Source organism: Schistocerca cancellata, chromosome 3 (genome assembly GCF_023864275.1).
Source record: "Schistocerca cancellata isolate TAMUIC-IGC-003103 chromosome 3, iqSchCanc2.1, whole genome shotgun sequence".
Lineage (NCBI taxonomy): Eukaryota > Metazoa > Arthropoda > Insecta > Orthoptera > Acrididae > Schistocerca > Schistocerca cancellata.
This window is the reverse complement of record NC_064628.1, coordinates 30,596,130-30,618,754: the sequence shown is the minus strand read 5'-3', so window position 1 is coordinate 30,618,754 and position 22,625 is coordinate 30,596,130. Positions and strand designations below refer to the sequence as shown.

At 42.4% G+C, this 22,625-nt stretch overlaps 1 protein-coding gene across 1 annotated transcript in view; it reads right to left on the bottom strand.

The window, feature by feature from the left end:
- Nucleotides 1-13,698, bottom strand: part of LOC126175583 (neural-cadherin-like) — a 162,374-nt gene extending 148,676 nt beyond the window's left edge. Inside the window, exon 1 of the mRNA XM_049922443.1 lies at nt 13,681-13,698. Within this exon, the coding sequence (XP_049778400.1) occupies nt 13,681-13,698 (18 nt within the window). The remainder of the gene's footprint in view (nt 1-13,680) is intronic.
- Between the last annotated feature and the right edge of the window lie 8,927 nt (nt 13,699-22,625).

The window sequence follows — 22,625 nt, the reverse complement described above, 5'->3', positions numbered from 1 at the left end:
TATTTCCTATCAGATTCAGAGCATGCTTCGCAACAAATACAACTGCAATGTTGCCTTGTCTGCTAACAATAATCTGAAGAGAAACTTCATTCATAATTTGAAATCCATTCGCTCCCGTACTGAAAGTTCTGGCGTTTATAAGATCATCTGTGATACCTGCTCCTCCTATTATATAGGGCAAACTGGACGTGCTTTCACCATCAGATACAAAGAACATCTTTTGAGAAAGAACGGCACCAGTGCCCTAAATTCATCTTTTGCCGATCATCTCTTAATTACTGGACACGTGCCTAAAGCCATAGGCGATAGCAATATTCTGCATACCGAAAAGAAGGGGCGTAGGTTAGATGTTTCAGAGGAACTGGAGATTTTCAAGCATCTCTCTCGTCATGATGGCCTTGTTCTCAACGAACAGCTGCAGCTGCGAAATAAAAACTTTTTCGGCTATATAAAGCCATTGCTTGATCTTTCATTCAGATTTCCTCATGCAGTTTACCGAAATGTTGTTTTCCTGTTACATCTTTGCTGTTTTCTTGTATGTCATAACTGACGTTTTTTTACGTTACAAAATGTGTTTCTGTTCAAAGCAGATAAATATGTAACTTCATCCTATTATTATTAGTGCTTACGTTATGCCTGAATCAGCTGCATCACAATTTCATGTGTCTAATTTTGAATGTTCAGTAGCCTAGTTGTTTCTGCGGCTACTAGATGGCGCTCGTAGCAACACCATGTTTACTTGCCCACACTTTCTAACGTGGGCACCTCAGTCTTGTTGCAACCCTTGTGCACTCAAGTACGAGCAGCCCTTAGCGGCTCGCCATCTTATTTACAACTATTAATGACGTCGCCTTTCCGACTTAGATTTTTTTTAAATGTGACTTGTAAGTACTGCATTTTTTTCCAGTCAGTACAAACTTTAATTTTATTAATGTATTATATACCTAATATGTTTTAGAACAGTTTAATTCTGAAGACGACGCTCATAGTAGCGTCGAAACCTGGTCAATTTTGACTTAATATTTGTGACCGAGGGCTTATGTGTTCTAATATGTTGCAATACCTTATGTGAATACCCCATAAAAATGATACAGGGTATCCAGCTTGTTGCGTATTCTTTCCTGTAGACAATATATCATCAGCGAACAGTTCTAGTAATGGTGCTGATTCAAAGTGGTGATTAAATTGTGTGTATTGAACATTAATGTGCCTAACACCCTTTTTCCGCTTTCGTTCAAGTTGCTTCTGAAGTCTGCGGGCTTTCAAATAACTACGCACCCTCCGAATCAACGTTGCAATATTAAAAGTTTTGGCCGGTTTCGTTGTCTAGGGGCTGGGGTACGTAGTTGCCGCATTACAGGCCAAATACTGCTGAGTCTACAGTATACGATAAGAATACACACACGATTCGAATGGTCGAAGGTTTCTATCACTCGGCAATTGAGAATTATGAATGTAACATATAAATTTATAAATGAAAGATTGCAATTAAATAAAATCTGCAAGTACTATCTCAACGACTTTAAATTACGAGTACGATAGTAGAAGTACTTTTGAGAATGCGGTATATTTCTGCAAAACACTTATTGGTGTCGATGGTCCAGCAATTAAAATATAAGTTGAATAACAGGGAAACAATAGAGTCTGTGATATTCGCTATTTTTGACTTCATTAAAACAGCAAATACGAGTAGTTAATACTTTCAGCCAGAAGGCAAATACTTGTTTATAAATACTGATTAATGTATAATGAGGCGTCGCATAGCGACGGTGGAATTTTCTAAATAATGTAATTCGTCGTCTTTGCGCGGCAATATAAACAGGAAAATACGGATAGATATGCGATCCTTCACTATTTTGTTCGCTGGAGAACAAATGAAGCCTTGAGCGCTAAAAAGACTTGTACTGTTTTTCTCGAGTAAGACGGACGCAGATTTGTGGTAGTCTGATCTAATTTTTACTAAATGTATAAAAAAATGTTATGTCTAAGTTTGAGTGAAGTGTAAAGAACTGTTATAACTTACCGTGACGACGCACGAGCGACTCAAAGAAGACAATGGCTATATAAAAGAGCGCTCAATGGACATGATACGGACATAAAAATCTACCGTCATTGTAGTATTAAGCTTAAGGTACGATATATGTTTTAGTTATAATAAATATTTGTTCTGGGAATACTGAATCATTTAGCAGTGCTCATTTCTATTATCTCCTCAGTATTATTTTCATTTTAATTATGCATTTTGCTAATATTACAGACACCAAGATCAGCAGTCCAATGTGCGTGTTACATTGATAAAAAGAAAACTGTTTTATCGTCTTCTTGCATCAGCTTTAATATTGAATTTCCCTTTTGTGTGATGTTACAGTTGTTTTTGCGCCCTTAAGAACTTTCTGGTCCCTTAGGAAATTGTTTTGTCATAACAATAACTTCACAACCGGGTATGATCGTATCTACGATCATGAAGTAATTAGAAAGATGATAATGCGATTTCTTAATCAATAGCACGCTAGTTGTGACTGCCTCAAGCCACGCGAAACTAATCACATCTCATAATGCAATATTTTATGACAATGGTCAATACATCATGATTCTTACGCCAATTGTGATTGATAAAACAGTAAGCTAAATCTCAATTTCCAAAAAAAAAAAAAAAAAAAAAAAAAAAAATTGGTTCAAATGGCTCTGAGCACTATGGGACTTAACCATCTATGGTCATCAGTCCCCTAGAACTTAGAACTACTTAAACCTAACTAACCTAAGGACAGCACACAACACCCAGCCATCAAGAGGCAGAGAAAATCCCTTACCCCGCCGGGAATCGAACCCGGGACTCAATTTCCAACTTTCCATTGAATAACAACATCACTTTTATTTTGTAACATCACAAGTCTTACTGCACGTAATTAGTTATGAACAACAAGATAGCTCGCGAGATATTCACTTCTAAACGCACACTACGTGTTCACTGTAGAAGCCACGGAAATCTCACAAGTCGGCACTCCGAAGTATTTCCATCTGCCGCGACCACGCGCAAACCGCTCCACGCTCTCCAAGTCTTTCCGCCGACTGTGCGTCCATCGCTGTGTACTGGCCGCGTCCAGCACTCACTCCCGTGTCCAGTGCCGTACCGTCCAGAAATGCCGCCCTTCTCCGAACCAACTCGTGTCCTCTCCGGAAACTCGCTTCTATCCAGTCTCCCCATTCACGAGCGCTGTGATTGGCTAGAGCGCTCGCGCCATGTCTTCATGCCAACGCGCAGTCACAAACACAATGAAACATATTCTAAATACTGGATTTACATTTAAATACTTGAAATTAAATAAATATTCCTACGGCTGGACCATAAACACGCTCTAACGCACATTATTAAATGCATAAACAAATTAAATAAACATATATCGAAGGAATAGCAACAAAAGGTAGGCCAGTAGCCTAATGCCTCTGTGCTTTCTAAAACACAGTAAATATTTAACCAATTTCTGCATGAATAGTATATATCGGATATAAACAAAGACAAAGATGAATAAATATATTTATAAGCATGCTGCTACCGTTCTTTCGTGTACCTGTGGAGTACTTATGGCCTGACACTTTGACCTCCAATAACTCCTGTACTATTTAAGATACATGCCTGTAATTCTTACCAATTTAGGTTTACACTAATAGATTTCTAAAGACATAGCGATCGACAAAATCGGGTGAAGCGTTTATATTTTGGAAATTCGTTGCTGGGTGTTACTTGTACGATTTACCGTCAGATACTAAACTTTAAACTAATAAAGATATCGAAAATCTGATTCCACCATCAGAATCGTTGTGCAAATAATAGTAATGTTTCTTTTTGAGGTATCATGATTAATCTGGCTACTGTTAATTTCTATACGAACTGTGAAATGTCTGCCATTAAGGTTTCACAAAGTCCGCCATCTTTGGCACTCCCGGCATAGACATCTCCTTCGTCGACACAAAGCACCGTCCTCGTCGCAGCAGAATTCCCAGCCACGCGGCTGGACCGTGCGCTGGGGCTACCCCTCTCGTCCGGCTAACGTTTGCCACCACGTGTTTACTGCCGGGCCCCGGCTTTGACGAGCGTCCTGTGCGGCGGCCGCCCCAATTCCGAACGTATAATATTTCCAGGGCGCCACAACGAGCCCGTTACCTCAGAAGTCATACAGCTAATAAAGTATCTGAGCAAAAGCATATGGACATCTGTTAGTGGACATTAATATGGAGAGTGTCCACTCTTGGACTTCATGATGTGTATATCAATGACCTTTCATCAGTAACATTACCAGATGCCAGTGTATATCAATGACCTTTCATCAGTAACATTACCAGATGCCAAGTTTGTTTTGTTTGCCGATGATATAAACATTGCAATAAATAGCAAATCAAGTGTAGTCTTAGAAAGACCAGCCAATAAAATATTTGTGGACATTAATCACTGGTTCCTAGCCAATTCTTTGTCACTAAACTTTGAAAAAACACACTACATGCAGTTCAGAACTTGTAAGGGGTGTCCCAAGAGTATATGTCTAACATACGATGACGAGAAGATAGAAGAAGTGGACAGTGTTAAATTCTTGGGATTACAGCTTGATAATAAATTCAACTGGGAGGAGCACACCACAGAACTGCTGAAGCGTCTTAACAAATCTCTGTTTGCAATGCGAATTTTGTCAGACATAGGGGATATAAAAATGAAAAAGTTGGCATACTATGCTTACTTTCATTCCATAATGTCATATGGGATTATTTTTTGGGGTAATTCATCAAGCCAAGCTAAAGTTTTCCGGGCACAAAAACGTGCAGTAAGAATTATATGTGGTGTGAACTCAAGAACATCCTGCAGAAGCCTGTTTACGGAACTAGGGATACTAACTACAACTTCCCAATATACACTCCTGGAAATTGAAATAAGAACACCGTGAATTCATTGTCCCAGGAAGGGGAAACTTTATTGACACATTCCTGGGGTCAGATACATCACATGATCACACTGACAGAACCACAGGCACATAGACACAGGCAACAGAGCATGCACAATGTCGGCACTAGTACAGTGTATATCCACCTTTCGCAGCAATGCAGGCTGCTATTCTCCCATGGAGACGATCGTAGAGATGCTGGATGTAGTCCTGTGGAACGGCTTGCCATGTCATTTCCACCTGACGCCTCAGTTGGACCAGCGTTCGTGCTGGACGTGCAGACCGCGTGAGACGACGCTTCATCCAGTCCCAGACATGCTCAATGGGGGACAGATCCGGAGATCTTGCTGGCCAGGGTAGTTGACTTACACCTTCTAGAGCACGTTGGGTGGCACGGGATACATGCGGACGTGCATTGTCCTGTTGGAACAGCAAGTTCCCTTGCCGGTCTAGGAATGGTAGAACGATGGGTTCGATGACGGTTTGGATGTACCGTGCACTATTCAATGTCCCATCGACGATCACCAGTGGTGTACGGCCAGTGTAGGAGATCGCTCCCCACACCATGATGCCGGGTGTTGGCCCTGTGTGCCTCGGTCGTATGCAGTCCTGATTGTGGCGCTCACCTGCACGGCGCCAAACACGCATACGACCATCATTGGCACCAAGGCAGAAGCGACTCTCATCGCTGAAGACGACACGTCTCCATTCGTCCCTCCATTCACGCCTGTCGCGACACCACTGGAGGCGGGCTGCACGATGTTGGGGCGTGAGCGGAAGACGGCCTAACGGTGTGCGGGACCGTAGCCCAGCTTCGTGGAGACGGTTGCGAATGGTCCTCGCCGATACCCCAGGAGCAACAGTGTCCCTAATTTGCTGGGAAGTGGCGGTGCGGTCCCCTACGGCACTGCGTAGGATCCTACGGTATTGGCGTGCATCCGTGCGTCGCTGCGGTCCGGTCCCAGGTCGACGGGCACGTGCACCTTCCGCCGACCACTGGCGACAACATCGATGTACTGTGGAGACCTCACGCCCCACGTGTTGAGCAATTCGGCGGTACGTCCACCCGGCCTCTCGCATGCCCACTATACGCCCTCGCTCAAAGTCCGTCAACTGCACATACGGTTCACGTCCACGCTGTCGCGGCATGCTACCAGTGTTAAAGACTGCGATGGAGCTCCGTATGCCACGGCAAACTGGCTGACACTGACGCCGGCGGTGCACAAATGCTGCGCAGCTAGCGCCATTCGACGGCCAACACCGCGGTTCCTGGTGTGTCCGCTGTGCCGTGCGTGTGATCATTGCTTGTACAGCCCTCTCGCAGTGTCCGGAGCAAGTATGGTGGGTCTGACACACCGGTGTCAATGTGTTCTTTTTTCCATTTCCAGGAGTGTATTTATTCCTTAATGAAATTTGTCATTAAAAATATATCACTTTTTCAAACCAACAGCTCAATTCATGGAATCAATACTAGAAATAAGAATAATCTTCACAAGGATTTAAAGTCACTTAGTCTTGTACAAAAAGGTGTGCATTATTCACGAACACACATTTTCAATAACTTGCCAGCAGCCATAAAAAGCTTAACAACCAATGAAATTCAGTTTAAGAGAATCCTAAAGGATTTATTGGTGGCCAACTCCTTCTACTCCATTGATGAATTTCTTAGTAAAACCAACTGATTTGTATATAAGTACAACATAACTTCTGCACAACTTCAGTGCAGTAATGTGTTCACTGAAAATTTGTGTGTGTGTGTGTGTAAGAATAATCTAACTTCTGCACCATTTCAGTGCAGTAATGTGTTCATTGTAAATAAGTATTACAGTAGTTGTATTACATGTTTATTACCTTATAAATAAATAAAAAACTTTTTTATTTTAAATTCAGTGCATTAGTATTTGTAAAATGACTCTTAGTGTTCATTAAAAAATGACGATCATTCCACTTGGGACCTGTGGAATGGTACATTAGCTTATTTGTTTTAGTTGTAAATATTTGTCATGTATTGTTGTTTTTCTGACATGTTCCACATCCTGGAGGACCTCCTCACTACGGATCAATTGGAATGAAAGTAAATCTAATCTAATCTAATCTAAATGATGGCCTGGATTCTGCTGGGGACACATTCAGTGAGGAGAGATAACGTCTGTGGAGGAATGGAAGCCCTTCTTCCTCTAGAGCCGAAATCAGAGAACGTAGCAATCTAGAGCAGTGTCTACGTTCTAATTCATCCTGAAAACGTTCCAGTGAGTTCAGGTTGTACTCTGGGCAGGCAAGACCATATCGGGAATGATGTCGTCCGCGAACCATTGCTCACAAATGCTGCTTTACGAGAGTGTGCATTGACACACTGATATAGTCATTGCCTTCGAACTGTTCCGCTACGTTTTGCAATACATAACATCTGTAATGCTGTAAAATGTGTTCGTATCTTTCTGTATTTAGCTCTTTGTTAAGGGGTGACGTTGATGAAAAACACACACTATTTCAAAAATGCACCAAATCACAGTTTTTGAGATATGGCAACGAAATTTTGTACCACGCTTTGCATGAAAGTAACACATTTACATATAAAATCCTATGATTATATATATATTCAACTTTTTTAAAATGAAATTTGAAGTTTTATTTAAAAAAAAATGTATGTTCCTTTTTCTCAGAAAGTATTCAAGAGAATTCTACGAAACTTTCTCTTTTTCATCGTCGGCCAGTGTGGCCGAACGGTTCTTGGCGCTTCAGTCTGGAACCGTGCGACCGCTACGGTCGCAGGTTCGAATTCTGCCTCTGGCATGGATGTGTGTGATGTCCTTAAGTTAGTTAGGTTTAAGTAGTTCTAAGTTCTAATGGACTGATGACCTCAGATGTTAAGTACCATAGTGCTCAGAGCCATTTGAACCATTTTCTCTGTTTCATCTTGAAGTGTTGGCAGAAGAGCCAACACTATGTTGCTAGAGGAGGCCGAAATGCACGCGTTTAATTACACGCTGACTGGCGTGAGGTCTGGAACAGTTAAGGGAATTACTAGTAGCAAATAAAGTACGTAGTTGATATAATACTTAACTTTAATCCACAATTGGTGTACATCGATCTTGACGGTACATGTTATAATCTCAATATCAAATGCTATGGCGCCTTGCTAGGTCGTAGCAAATGACGTAGCTGAAGGCTATGCTAACTATCGTCTCGGCAATTGAGAGCGTATTTGTCAATGTAGCATCGCTAGCAAAGTCTGCTGTCCAACTGGGGCGAGTGCTAGTAAGTCTCTCTAGACCTGCCGTGTGGCGGCGCTCGGTCAGCAATCACTGACAGTGGCGACACGCGGGTCCGACGTATACTACCGGACCGCGGCCGATTTAAAGGCTACCACCTAGCAAGTGTGGTGTCTGGCGGTGACACCACACATCTCTTTATATTTTGTAAGCTTCCCTCATGAGGTTTTTGGAATAGGTCAAATAGGAGAATTTTCATAATTTTTTAATTATAATTCCACAAGTACAATTTTAAATTCATGCAAAATTCCAAGCACTTTTTCCCGTATCTCAGCTTGCAATCGGAATTTCAAAATTTTCCCTTGAGACAACGTTTGTTAGTTTTACAGAAATATGTGTACAAAATTTCATAATTCTAGCTTTCATAGAATCTGAGGAAAAGGTCATAAACTTTAAAAAACAAAATTTTCAGGAAACGCAATTTAAAGTTCAACCTAACTTTTTTCCTTATGTCACTTCTTCAGAAGGCACCACATTTGTACTCTGGGTCTTCTTCCCCTTCAAGGCTTCTTTTCTGGTTTGTTGTTGCCTGTCTACCAGGTCTTCAACTGACTTTTCAGCTGCAGAGAAGTATTGTAAATCTGTTTTTCTCAGGATGTCTTGAGTAAAATTTCTTATCTTGAAGCCCATTCTTTCTAATACCTTCATCCTCCCGACGTTTATCCAGTTTTTTATACACTCTTTGTGATCGTGGCGTAACTGAATGATGAAAGAATCTAACACTTGTATAAATCTCCGTCAGTATCACAAGGCAGAAAAAGAATTGCTTCATCATAAACGATGCAGCTAGTTTGTTATTGTTTGTTAAGATACGGAACAGAGTCAAAGATGGTCTATAAAACCAGAGAGTATGTATCACGCCCTTCTATATGTATCCCGCACACGTTTGGTTGAAAGTTGTTCACTGAGCTGGTATGGAAGTGCTGCTTCAAAACATAGGTGTTGCAGGGAGGTCACGTCACACTTTTAATTATTTTTCAGTCACTTCGAATGCGATTTGAACATTGAAACTTTGGGAAATTATTGTCCATGAGTTGTACTAACAAATAAAAAATGAATCGAAAATTGACATTTTTGGTCAATTTAATCAACGTTCCCCCTTAAGCGCAATAAGAGGACAACGTCCTGACTACGACAAACACTTCCGTACAGTAACACAACCTCATCTGTGCTTCGCTATTGGCATTGCACATGATGGCAAGTAACGCTCTTTACTCCATCTCAAGCTTCGCTTAGCATTGACTTCAGAAATGTGTCGCTTGTGAGAAGCTGCTCGATCATTATACCCATTCTTTTTTTAATGCCCTACCCACAGTCATTGTGCCAGCTGTACTGCTGTACTTTGGGACCGACGAGTGATCCCTTCTGCTGATTTCATGCGATTTGTCACAACCACCCTTTGCAGTGCTCGACGGTACCTGAAGTCTGTCTGGTCTTGGTTTAGCTATGGTTGTTCCTTCACGTTTCCACTTCATAATCACATCATCAACAGTCTACTTGGGCCGTTTCAGTAGGGTTAAAATATCCATGGTGGATACGTTGCTAAGTGACAGCCAGTGACTGACTAGGCGACCTTCAATGGCACTGTGCTCTGCTGGCCGACTCATTCTGCTGTTTCTTTTTCTCTACTGACTAGACAATGCTCCTCGCATCCTTTTATACTAGCGGGTCTGCCTCTCGTCACACGTATTGGTTGATTCCGCAGTACGAAGGGTGTTCGGCTACTTTTGGTGAGCTAGTGCATTTTCTATAGGTTGTACACACGAAGCGAGTTTCACGTATTCATCGATTAGATGAGTGTACAGAATGATACAAAAAAATGCTTACAAAATTAGCCAGCCAACAGAAGGGCGGAGCGAAGTGTCTCGGGCGTTAATGTACTACACTCGTATTCGTAGACATTTGGTTCAAATCCCCGTCTGGGCATTCAGATGCATGTTTAGCTTGATATTCCTAAAACACTAAGAACAATGAGGGGATGTTTACTTTGAAAAGAGGGTGGTCTAATTTCTTCCCTTTTCTTCTTATCAGCACTCTGTCGACGGAAAACCCTAAATTCCTTCCTTCTAATGGAAGGTTTTGAACAAGACATTCAGGAGTAACATCCATAGTACTACTAGGAGCGCAACAGGACAAAACCTTTAGGAGAAGATAAAGATTGCAACACATCCAACAAATAATCGATCACAATTTGGTTCAGTGCCATTTTGAGATGAAGAGGATGTCCTGGCGAGCCGCATCAGACAACATGGAAGTCTGGAAAAAAAATATCTACTCTCAATGGCGAAACATTGCGCAACAGCGGAGTATATGAACAACGCCACTTGATTGCGTTTGTTCATATACAGGGTGAAACTTCGTGGCAGATTAAAAGTGTGTGCTGGACCAAGACTCGAACTCTGAACCTTTGTCTTTCGCGGGCAAGTGCTCTACCATCTGAGCTACCCAAGCACGACTCACGCCCCGTCCTCACAGCTTCAGTTCTGCCAGTAACTCGCCTCCTACTTTCCAAACTTCACAGAAGCTCTTCTGCGAACCTTGCAGAACTAGCGCTCCTGGAAGAGCACTTGCCCGCGAAAGGCAAAGATCCTGAGTTCGAGTCTCGGTCCGGCACACAGTTTTAATCTGCCACGAAGTTTCATATCAGCGCACACACCACTGCAGAGTGAAAATCTCATTCTGGCCATATACAGGGTGTTTCAAAGTGAATATATGGGTTTTAAGGCTTCTTAGCATTTATTACATTCAACTTACAATTATAAATAACACATGAAATAAAAGAGCAACTCAAACAATTTTGTTTGTATAGCTGTGCGCAAAGGGAAGAGTACGGAACGAGCAAGGGTGATTGAAGAAGGTTTTGAACAAATGAAAGTCTTTCAGGCGGTAGGCTAATCGTGAATTAGCAGTTCCAGTGATGTCTTTGTGGAGGTTTTTAAGGAGACGCTTACAACTGCGTCCTTATCGCTTGCAGTACTTACAGGCTCTAAAGCCTCCTGACTACAATTATTTACGACTTCCACAAACAATACGTTAATGCTTGACACTGAAGATCATGTCGTCTTCAGTGATGAATCGACATTTCATGTAAATGGTTCAAATGACTCTGAGCACTATGCGACTTAGCTTCTGAGGTCATCAGTCGCCTAGAACTTAGAACTAATTAAACCTAACTAACCTAAGGACATCACACACATCCAGGCCCGAGGCAGGATTCGAACCTGCGACCGTAGCGGTCGCTCGGCTCCAGACTGTAGCACCTAGAACCGCATGGCCACTCCGGCCGTCGACATTTCATTTAACTGCAAATGTGAACCCACCTAATGTATGCATCCTGGGGGTCAGCAGTAGAGATGGGGGATCCACTCCTGAACTGATTCATAGGGTTGAATCTTTCAAAGGAGTGAACAATCAGTGATTCAGAAAAAAAGAACGGTAGCTCCAAACGTTTCCCACAGCAGAGAGAGAGAGAGAGAGAGAGAGAGAGAGAGAGAGAGAGACGGAGCATATCAGCAGCGCCTCTGCTGTTCACAGCACAGTGCACGCCACACAACACAGCCAGCGCCGGCCTCTGCCTTGCTTCTGCATTGGCTGCCTGCATTGTGCAGTGCCCCATTGGATTTTGTGTTTCACATATGCCGTGCCGTCTCTGTGCTTCCTCTGCCGCATGCAGTGTCTGGCGCAGCTTTAACTTAGCATCGCACTCCGTCGGCGATCGTTTCAGTCGCACGTCCTGCCCTCTGGGCAGTTGATGCGAGCAACAGGACAGAGAGCCTCCTAGCGAAGAACATAAGAACTACTTGCAACAACCTGCTCGCAAGAGAACGATTTGTCTCGGAGCGGGTGACTGGTGGCCGTTCACCGCTCCCCCCACCCTCGGAACTTGCCCGCTCAACGCTCATCCCACCGTTCTCGACTCTAGCCAGAGCGTTGAGCAAAGCAACTCAGGTGTCACTCTGGTCTCTGCAGTCTCAGCTCATGCAGTAATACAGCTCGGGGCTCGACCTGCTTGACTCAGCGCCTCTGCATCGGAGTTTGTCTCTACTGGATATTGTTCTTCGTAGTAATACTGCTATGTATATTACATTATTATGTTATGTATATAACATTTGTTTTTATTTTATTTTTATTAGTTTAAACTGATCAGATTAGGTTCCTGACGACTCCTCGTACTATAAGATTTTTATTATGGACACTCGAATTTACGCTTTAATTACAAGCGAACTGATAAAGGTATTGCAAAATGTGATACATCAATATTTTCCTTGTTTTATTCTGCTTAAGGCTATATGCAGCACTTTAGTCTTACAGTCAATTTTTTTTCTTATTCTGGTATGGATTTTGCGATTTTAGGTGTCTTCGGAAGGAAACGTTCACTTTAAAAATATACGGCTTGCGATGTATTTGTACGAGGTTAATGAAATTATAATACATTATAGCCAAATATATTGTTAATGTAAATCTCAAGTTACAACATTTTCCGATCACCCAAAAAACCACGATAGTGCAAAATAAATCATTAATCAAAAACTTTGTCATATTGTGGAAATTTCAATAAACAATACAAAATTCTTATTCATTATCTGTGTTACTTCAAAATAGGACCAAATAATATCAAAATACAGGTATAGTACTGGAATAAACCAAGTTTAAAGGGCAATGTGCCTTCCATTTATTTTCTATTGTGAGTGAGTGGCGAGTCATGAAAAAGAGCTAGTTCATTTCAGGGAGTGAACAGTTCTGATCCAATCTCTGAAAAGAACAGTTTTGCCCATCTCTAGTCAGCAGTCCCCACGAGATGGTACAGCTGCAACGAGACTCCTTTAAATCGAAGGTTTTTTGTGCCTTATCCCGGAGGAAAGTTTATGGTCCATTATTTTTCGGCGAAGAAACTGTAACTGGTGTTTCTTACCTTGATGCGGTAGAACTATGACTCTTCCTCAGTTGTAAGAAGCTGAACCGCAAACTTTGTTTGCTAGCAAGATGATGAGCCGCCACACTGGAATAACTCAGTACGCTATTGGTTAAATGTCGTTGTACCCGACTGCTGGCCTGGTCACAAAGAGACGGATGAAAGATCTTGTTTTGCATGACTTCCACGTTCACACATGATCTGACGCCATTCCATGTTTACCTTTAAGAGTTCATAAAGGATCATGCGTATGTGCCTCCATTAGTAGGTGATCTACTTGACATTAGAAACATCATTGTCGCTAAAACTACACCAGACACCCTCATCAGTGTTTAAGAAGATCTCGCCTATCGACTCGATGAGTGACGAATGATGCTCACATTAAACTCTTGTAAGGAAAGCTGTTGGAGTTGCTCTTTCATTTGTTATTTCATTTTTGCATGTCGCAGTTTTTATTTATTTACATTACCGTGCTACTGTTTTTATATGTGAAAACTATAAGAAAGTTGCACATAGGACATTAGACTCTGTGAGTAGCATATTTGCTATTCAAATTGTTACTCACCACTTTCAGTAAGAACATTACTGTGTATGGTTACTAACATGCACCGGAGTCTGCTATACTGATATAATTTTTAGAAGTATATTGTTAGACACTTTTTGCAAATTCTGTGATGAACCACGGGAAATGTGACAAGTGCGTTTCTGACGTCACTTGCAGTGTCTTCATTACTGGGGCGGACAGAATTATTCTGATTCAAAGTGAAGAATTCTGAACTTTTATCATTCATATAGCTTTAAAGAAATGTGTCAGTATAAGCGAAAAGTACAGGGTGTCCCAGAAAGAATGACCCGATATTAACTTGTAATAATATTGAGACAAACTAGGTAACTGAACAGCGCTAGACGAAATCGGCATGATCTAGAGTTTCAGAAAAAATCCTCTAGATGTCGCTAGGAGCACCGATCTGGAGCGTGCAGCCAGCAAAGACCTTGTAAAAAATAACTAGACTCACAGATGGCGCTGCAGTCGCGGGATAATTTGAACCTTCGCCTGGACGCCATTATAGTGGTTGTAGTCTGATGTGTTGTGTAGTATTGTTGTTTATGAAGACCCTGATTCAACGTTGTATATTTGTTGGGGCGTACATACAGTATTTGTTACTCGCAATTCTACTGTCTGTACGTTCCAATCAAAAGAAGTACAATGATGAAGAGTTGTGCAGCGATTAATCGTAAAAATAAATTCGAGAAAGGAACGAATATTACATTTCACAGATATGTGAATATTATAAGTTGTTTCGTATGTCAGTGCACTTGCTTAATAAATGTTTTTGTAACACGGTATTAGCATAATGTCTGTGCATCTATTTGCAGGTTTCCTTTCTCAAAACCACAGCTGTTACAAAAATGGTTGCACGCTGTCAGGAGGCAAGATTTCCGATCGACAGAATACCATTTTATATGTTCTGATCATTTTGAAGAAAGTTGGCTGATCAGTAGTGTTTTCATGGTCTAGATTAGGTTGAAACTTGATAATTTGGTCGTGAGTTGCCAAAGCACTATGCCATATATAACGCACTTCTCGTCATAAAATCTAAAGCAAGGTAGAGTCAGAAAATATCTATTAATATAGTGGGGAAATCTTCGACTATTTTGATGCATTTTGCGTAGATCTATCGTAAATGAACTACGAAATATGCTAGGGGTCCAGTACATAACTTTTAGCTACAGCAGATTCCATGTAGTATGTAAGATAAATTCATAAACAGTGACTAGTTGCTGTTTGTTCATAAATTATAAAGTATATTGTAGTAACGTATTTAAATGAGGCGTTATGTTTGTGACCTAACTAAAGGGAAGGCATTTTATAACCGAAAGCGATGTATAAACATTCGAACTCCGCGCGTCAGTTTACCACTCTAATGGCCGCCGCCCAGCTATTCAATTTGTCCGCTCTTTACAGTCGACCACTCGTGCTGTTGTGGGGGCCTGGCAGCCAGTCTCGCGCAGTGTGGCGTCCACGCAACAGAGGACGTGTTGTGTTATTGAATTTAGTCGTACTCAATCAGTGATCGCAGTTCAGCGGGCGTTTCATACCGGATTTCGTGCTAAACCACCATCACCAAAGAACATTTGACGGTGGTATAAACAGTTTGAAGAAACAGGGTGCCTCTGTAAAGGCAAAAGTTCTGGCCGGCTATGCATTTCTGAACAAACAGTGGAACAAATACGACGAGCATTTGAGCGTAGCCCCCACAAGTCTACGCGTCATGCCAGCCGAGAACTTGCGTCACCACGCATGACATTGTGGCGTGTGTTACGGCGTCGTTTAGCCCTCAAACCATACCGATTACAACTCGTACAAGCCCTTCGAGATACCGACAAGTGAAGCGAGTGGACTTTAGCAGTCCTGTTCTTAGAGGACATGGAAGATGAAACTTTTATGTCACGGTTGATATTCAGCGATGAGGCTACTTTCCGTATTAGCGGTAAGGTTCACTATCATAACGTGTGTATATGGGGGCTCCAAAATCCTCATCAAACAGTTGAACACGAACGTGATTCAGCAAGAGTGAATGATTTTTGTGCTGTTTCACAAAGCAAGGTTAATGGACCCTACTTTTTTGAGGAAGAAAACAATCATACAGGGTGTTTCAAAAATGACCGGTATATTTGAAACGGCAATAAAAACTAAACGAGCAGCGATAGAAATACACCGTTTGTTGCAATATGCTTGGGACAACAGTACATTTTCAGGCGGACAAACTTTCGAAATTACAGTAGTTACAATTTTCAACAACAGATGGCGCTGCAAGTGATGTGAAAGATATAGAAGACAACGCAGTCTGTGGGTGCGCCATTCTGTACGTCGTCTTTCTGCTGTAAGCGTGTGCTGTTCACAACATGCAAGTGTGCTGTAGACAACATGGTTTATTCCTTAGAACAGAGGATTTTTCTGGTGTTGGAATTCCACCGCCTAGAACACAGTGTTGTTGCAACAAGACGAAGTTTTCAACGCAGGTTTAATGTAACGAAAGAACGGAAAAGCGATACAATAAAGGATCTGTTTGAAAAATTTCAACGGACTGGGAACGTGACGGATGAATGTGCTGGAAAGGTAGGGCGACCGCGTACGGCAACCGCAGAGGGCAACGCGCAGCTAGTGCAGCAGGTGATCCGACAGCGGCCTCGGGTTTCCGTTCGCCGTGTTGCAGCTGCGGTCCAAATGACGCCAACGTCCACGTATTGTCTCATGCGCCAGAGTTTACACCTCTATCCGTATAAAATTCAAACGCGGCAACCCCTCAGCGCCGCTACCATTGCTGCACGAGAGACATTCGCTAACGATATAGTGCACAGGATTGATGACGGCGATATGCATGTGGGCAGCATTTGGTTTACTGACGAAGCTTATTTTTACCTGGACGGCTTCGTCAATAAACAGAACTGGCGCATATGGGGAACCGAAAAGCCCCATGTTGCAGTCCCATCGTCCCTGCATCCTCAAAAAGTACTGGTCTGGGCCGCCATTTCTTCCAAAGGAATCATTGGCCCATTTTTCAGATCCGAAACGATTACTGCATCACGCTGTCTGGACATTCTTCGTGAATTTGTGGCGGTACAAACTGCCTTAGACGACACTGCGAACACCTCGTGGTTTATGCAAGATGGTGCCCGGCCACATCGCAAGGCCGACGTCTTTAATTTCCTGAATGAATATTTCGATGATCGTGTGATTGCTTTGGGCTATCCGAAACATACAGGAGGCGGCGTGGATTGGCCTCCCTATTCGCCAGACATGAACCCCTGTGACTTCTTTCTGTGGGGACACTTGAAAGACCAGGTGTACCGCCAGAGTCCAGAAACAATTGAACAGCTGAAGCAGTACATCTCATCTGCATGTGAAGCCATTCCGCCAGACACGTTGTCAAAGGTTTCGGGTAATTTCATTCAGAGACTACGCCATATTATTGCTACGCATGGTGTATATGTGGAAAATATCGTACTATAGAGTTTCCCAGATCGCAGCGCCATCTGTTGTTGACAATTGTAACTACTGTAATTTCGAAAGTTTGTCTGCCTGAAAATGTACTGTTGTCCCAAGCATATTGCAACAAACGGTGTATTTCTATCGCTGCTCATTTAGTTTTTATTGCCGTTTGAAATATACCGGTCATTTTTGAAACACCCTGTATCTTTCATTGCTACGTAACTGGTTGTTCCTACAGCTTGAATCTGACAATATCATCTGTCAGCAAGATGGAGCATCACCGCACTGGCACAACAACGTGCGCTGTTTCCTCAATGCCAACGTGCCTCAACGTTGGATATGGCGTACAGGACCGCCAAACCAGGCTTTACACTCTTGGCGTCCTAGGTCCCCTGACTTAACACAATGTGATTTCTTCCTGTGGGGATTTGTTAAACAATGTGTTTACATCCCTCCCTTACCTCGTGACATTGATGAACTAAAAATCAGAATATCAGCTACTGTAGCTTCAGTGACAAGACACCTTACGCTCAGTTTGGGATGAATTCGGCTATCGGCTAGATGTCATCCGTGCAGCCAATGGAGGACATATTGAACATTTACGATGGATTTTTATAAACTTCTGTCTTTTCCGAGTAATTTAGTAAGCAATCTGTTGGTGTTAAGCTCTTCTTCCTAATAAATAATTCTATTTAAAATTGGGTCATTCTTTTTGGGACACCCTGTATTACACTCTTCATTTTCTGGCATTAAAGACGCGATGCAATCTCTAAAGACTGTTGCGTGTGCAACAACGAATGTACTCTCACGAGGGAACCTCCCCATCGCATCCCCCCTCAGATTTAGTTATAAGTTGGCACAGTGGATGGGCCTTGAAAAACTGAACACAGATCAATCGAGAAAACAGGAAGAAGTTGTGTGGAACTATGAAACAAATAAGCAAAATATACAAACTGAGTAGTCCATGCGCAAGATAGGCAACATCAAGGAGCAGCTGCGGAACGAGATGTCCTTGGTTCAAATCTTATCTCGAGTGAAAAGTTTAATTTTTTATATAATCAACTTCGCTCTCCAAAATTCCAGGACATGTTCATATTTGCTTGGACATATGCAGGATTTGACGGTCTACACACGGAAAAATTTGAAAACGTTAAAAACATATGTTATGACAGAGCACAGGGAAAACTGTGCGACTGTGAAACTGTGGCATTCATGTGTTGTAGTTTATGTGACAAACTCTTATGTTTTCATCACTTTTTTGGGAGTGATTGTCACATCCACAATAAAACCTAAATCGGGCAAGGTAGAAGAATCTTTTTACCCATTCGCCAAGTGTACAAGTTTGGTGGTTCGACAACATATTCCTGTCATATGACGCACATGCCGTCACCAGTGTCGTATAGAATACATCAGACGTGATTTCCTGTGGAGGAACCGGTTGACCTACGACCTTGCGATCAAATGTTTTCGGATCCCATTCGAGAGGCACGTCCTTTCGTCTACTAATCGCACGGTTTTGCGGAGCGGGCGCAAAACACAGACACTAAACTTATTACAGTGAACAGAGCCGTCAAAGAACGAACAGACAGACCATAACTTTGCGAAATTGAAGAAAGTAAACTGTGGTGTCACCGCCAGACACCACACTTGCTAGGTGGTAGCTTTTAAATCGGACGCGGTCCGCTAGTATACGACGGACCCGCGTGTCGCCACTGTCAGTGATTGCAGACCGAGCGCCGCCACACGGCAGGTCTAGAGAGACGTGCTAGCACTCGCCCCAGTTGTACAGCCGACGTTGCTAGCCATGGTTCACTGAGAATTACGCTCTCATTTGCCGAGACGATAGTTAGCATAGCCTTCAGCTACATTTGCTACGACCTAGCAAGGCGCCGTATTCAATTGCTATAATACTTCTGTATCATCAAGAGCAATGTTCTACAAATGTGGATTAAAGTTAAGTATTCCAGAAGCTACGTACTTTTCTTTATAGCATTCATTACGTATCCTGTTTCAGACCTCCCGCCAGCCTGCGTGAGATTATAGCGTGCATTTCGGCCTCCTCTAAAAACAGTGTTGGCAATTCTGCCGACACTTCATAAACTTCTCACACGAGGGAAGATTTGAACCAAGGACCTCTCGTTCCGCAGCTGCTCACGCTAACCACGGGACCACGGCGTTCCTGAGCTGGCGCTATCCTTGATTTTGGAGAGCGAAGTTGATTATATAAAAAATTAAACTTTTCACTCGAGATAAGATTTGAACCAAGGACATCTCGTTCCGCAGCTGCTCCTTGATGTTGCCTATCTTGCGCATGGACTACTCAGTTTGTACATTTTGCTTATTTGTTTCATAGTTCCACACAACTTCTTCCTGTTTTCTCGATTGATCTGTGTTCAGTTTTTCAAGGCCCATCCACTGTGCCAAATTATAACTAAATCTGAGGGGGGTGCGATGGGGAGGTTCCCTTGTCAGTACGCAGGGCCGGCCTTAGCCATCCAGGTGCCCCGGGCGAGTCGTCCAGTTGGCGCCCTTTATTGTATAAATAGCGAACCTGGCAGTGCTTTGCAACACGGTATTTGACTGTTTTCTAGAAATCGTCTTAAGTGGTTAATGGAGTCATCTTATGATCATAACATGGTTTTTTCCATCGTAAATTTGAGTATTTTATTTTTTTAAATGGAAATGAAATCCAAATAATCTGAAAGCCCGCTAAGACGCTCCATGTGAGTCTTGTGTAGCCTGTGACGTCAGTCCAGCATGCTGCTGTCGCTGCCGTAACAATCAGTATAGCAGTGATATATTGTTTGGGCATTCACGTTTTGGGAAATTGTCTAAAAATATTGCGTAGTACTGCACTGTACATCTACAAAAACTCCATAAAATTGTTTTTGCGTGTTCCAAACAAAGAAAAGATGCGTAAAATGTGGTTGAAACAGGCTCGTATATCCCAAATATTTCTTTTCTTTTCTGAATTACCCCTGTACTAAAGCGAACAAAACAAAACAAAAATTATTCAAATTGGTCAAGCCATTTCTTTGTTTTGGTGAGACTAACACACAACAATTGATTTTTATATATATGAGGTAATTGTATAACGATCTATAACAAATAAAGAAATTCACCTATCAGTAGACGTAACTAGGAAAAAACCTGAACTGAAAGATAAAAATGTTTTTCGCACTTACCAGAAAATTAAAATGTTGACACAGTCACGACACTCGTTTCACTCACAATTATTCCGCCACGAAAACATGACCTCTGCCTCCGACTCTTACTGACAATTACTGACATTCGGGTGCAAATCGTAGCGCTGCCAACATATGCAGTCTAACAACACATTGTGTGGTGCTGTATTATTTCAGTACGTTAGGGGAGAATTCTCTATGAATGCAGTGCACGCATTGCATGATCTATTAATTAATGTACATGAGTCATTAAGTCACAAATATTCGATATAAATACATTCGTATTAATTAAATCATAATGTAATGTATATTTCACAGTCTGTATTTTCTTTTATTTGGAGCGACCGGTAGTTTCTGTTGCGAACGAGAGATGGTGCTGCTGCATGGGCTCTTCCTTGTTGCAGTTCTTGAAACAAATAAGAGAGGCGCTTTGGTAGAGCCCGTGCTAGCCCGCGTCAAACATGGATGGTTGCAGACAATACGAAGATTGCATTCAGCATGATTTCTCTTCTGCTACCCCGAATTCATCGCGCATTCGTGAGATTAGCGACGTATGTTGAATGAGACTGAATAATATTTTAGTTTCGCGAAATGGGTGATTGTAAATTGTAATTTTTTTTTATTTTATTTTATTTTATTTTTTTTTTACGTGCGTTTAGTATGTGGCGCCCCTTGGGCCCCGGCGCCCTGGGCGACCGCCCGGGTCGCCCCACCCTAAAGCCGGCGCTGTCAGTACGTTTTGGAGACACAGACTATTTGCTTTTACGTATCGGGAGGTGTTAGTAACTTACCTTGTCAGTGACCTGGATTTTGAATCTGAGGACGTTCCTGTAGACATCTTCATAATCTAGAGGTTTGATGATTTTTAGAGACCCGGTTCCGTCACTGTTCGTCACAAGTGCGAACCTATCCGCTCCGTAGCCACTGTCGTCGACCACCTGGAAAAACGGTTGTTCACTTTTGATGTTATACGCAGTGCAAGCAAAGCGACCCGCAACTCAGAGACCGGTGGCAGCTCACCGCGTACTGGAAGGAGCCGTCCTCGTCCTTGTCTCGCGCGGTGACGGTCAAGATGGGCTTCTGCGGCAGGCTGTCTGCGTCCGTCTCGTCCACCTCGACAACCCACTCCTCCTTTGTAAACTCGGGCGGTGTGTCGTTGACATCCTTCACGGTGATGGACACAGTGGTGGTTCCTGTTCATAAGGGTAAATTGTTACTCGTCTACTCCTGTCAACTTACAGACCTGTACAGGAAGCTGGACAAAAATATGGAAACAGTGCAAGAAATGTGTGCTTGAACGTAGACGCTGATGCTAGCGAACCCCTGCAGGTTGCGCTGGTGTATCTGACCATGAACGGCACCTGTGCAATGTCCTCAATACAGCGCAAGTGTCTGTCGTTATCATACACTACCAGCCATTAAAATTGCTACACCAAGAAGAAATGCAGATGATAAACGGGTATTCATTGGACATATATATTATACTAGAACTGACATGTGATTACATTTTCACGCAATTTGGGTGCATAGGTCCTGAGCCACAGCTGCAAAATACTAACACGAATTCTTTACAGACGAATGGAAAAACTAGTAGAAGCCGACCTCGGGGAAGATCAGTTTGGATTCCGTAGAAATACTGGAACACGTCAGGCAATACTGACCTTACGGCTTATCTTAGAAGAAAGATTAAGGAAAGGCAAACCTACGTTTCTAGCATTTGTAGACTTAGAGAAAGCTTTTGACAATGTTGACTGGAATACTCTCTTTCAAATTCTAAAGGTGGCAGGGGTAAAATACAGGGAGCGAAAGGCTATTTACAATTTGTACAGAAACCAGATGGCAGTTATAAGAGTCGAGGGGCACGAGAGGGAAGCAGCGGTTGGGAAGGGAGTGAGACAGGGTTGTAGCCTCTCCCCAATGTTATTCAATCTGTATATTGAGCAAGCAGTAAAGGAAACAAAAGAAAAATTCGGTGTAGGTATTAAAATCCATGCAGAAGAAATAAAAACTTTGAGGTTCGCCGATGACATTGTAATTCTGTCAGAGACAGCAAAGGACTTGGAAGAGCAGTTGAACGGAATGGACAGTGTCTTGCAAGGAGGATATAAGATGAACATCAACAAAAGCAAAACAAGGATAATGGAATGTAGTCGAATTAAGTTGGGTGATGCTGAGGGTATTAGATTAGGAAATGAGACACTTAAAGTAGTAACGGAGTTTTGCTATTTGGGGAGCAAAATAACTGATGATGGTCGAAGTAGAGAGGATATAAAATGTAGACTGGCAATGGCAAGGAAAGCGTTTCTGAAGAAGAAAAATTTGTTAACATCG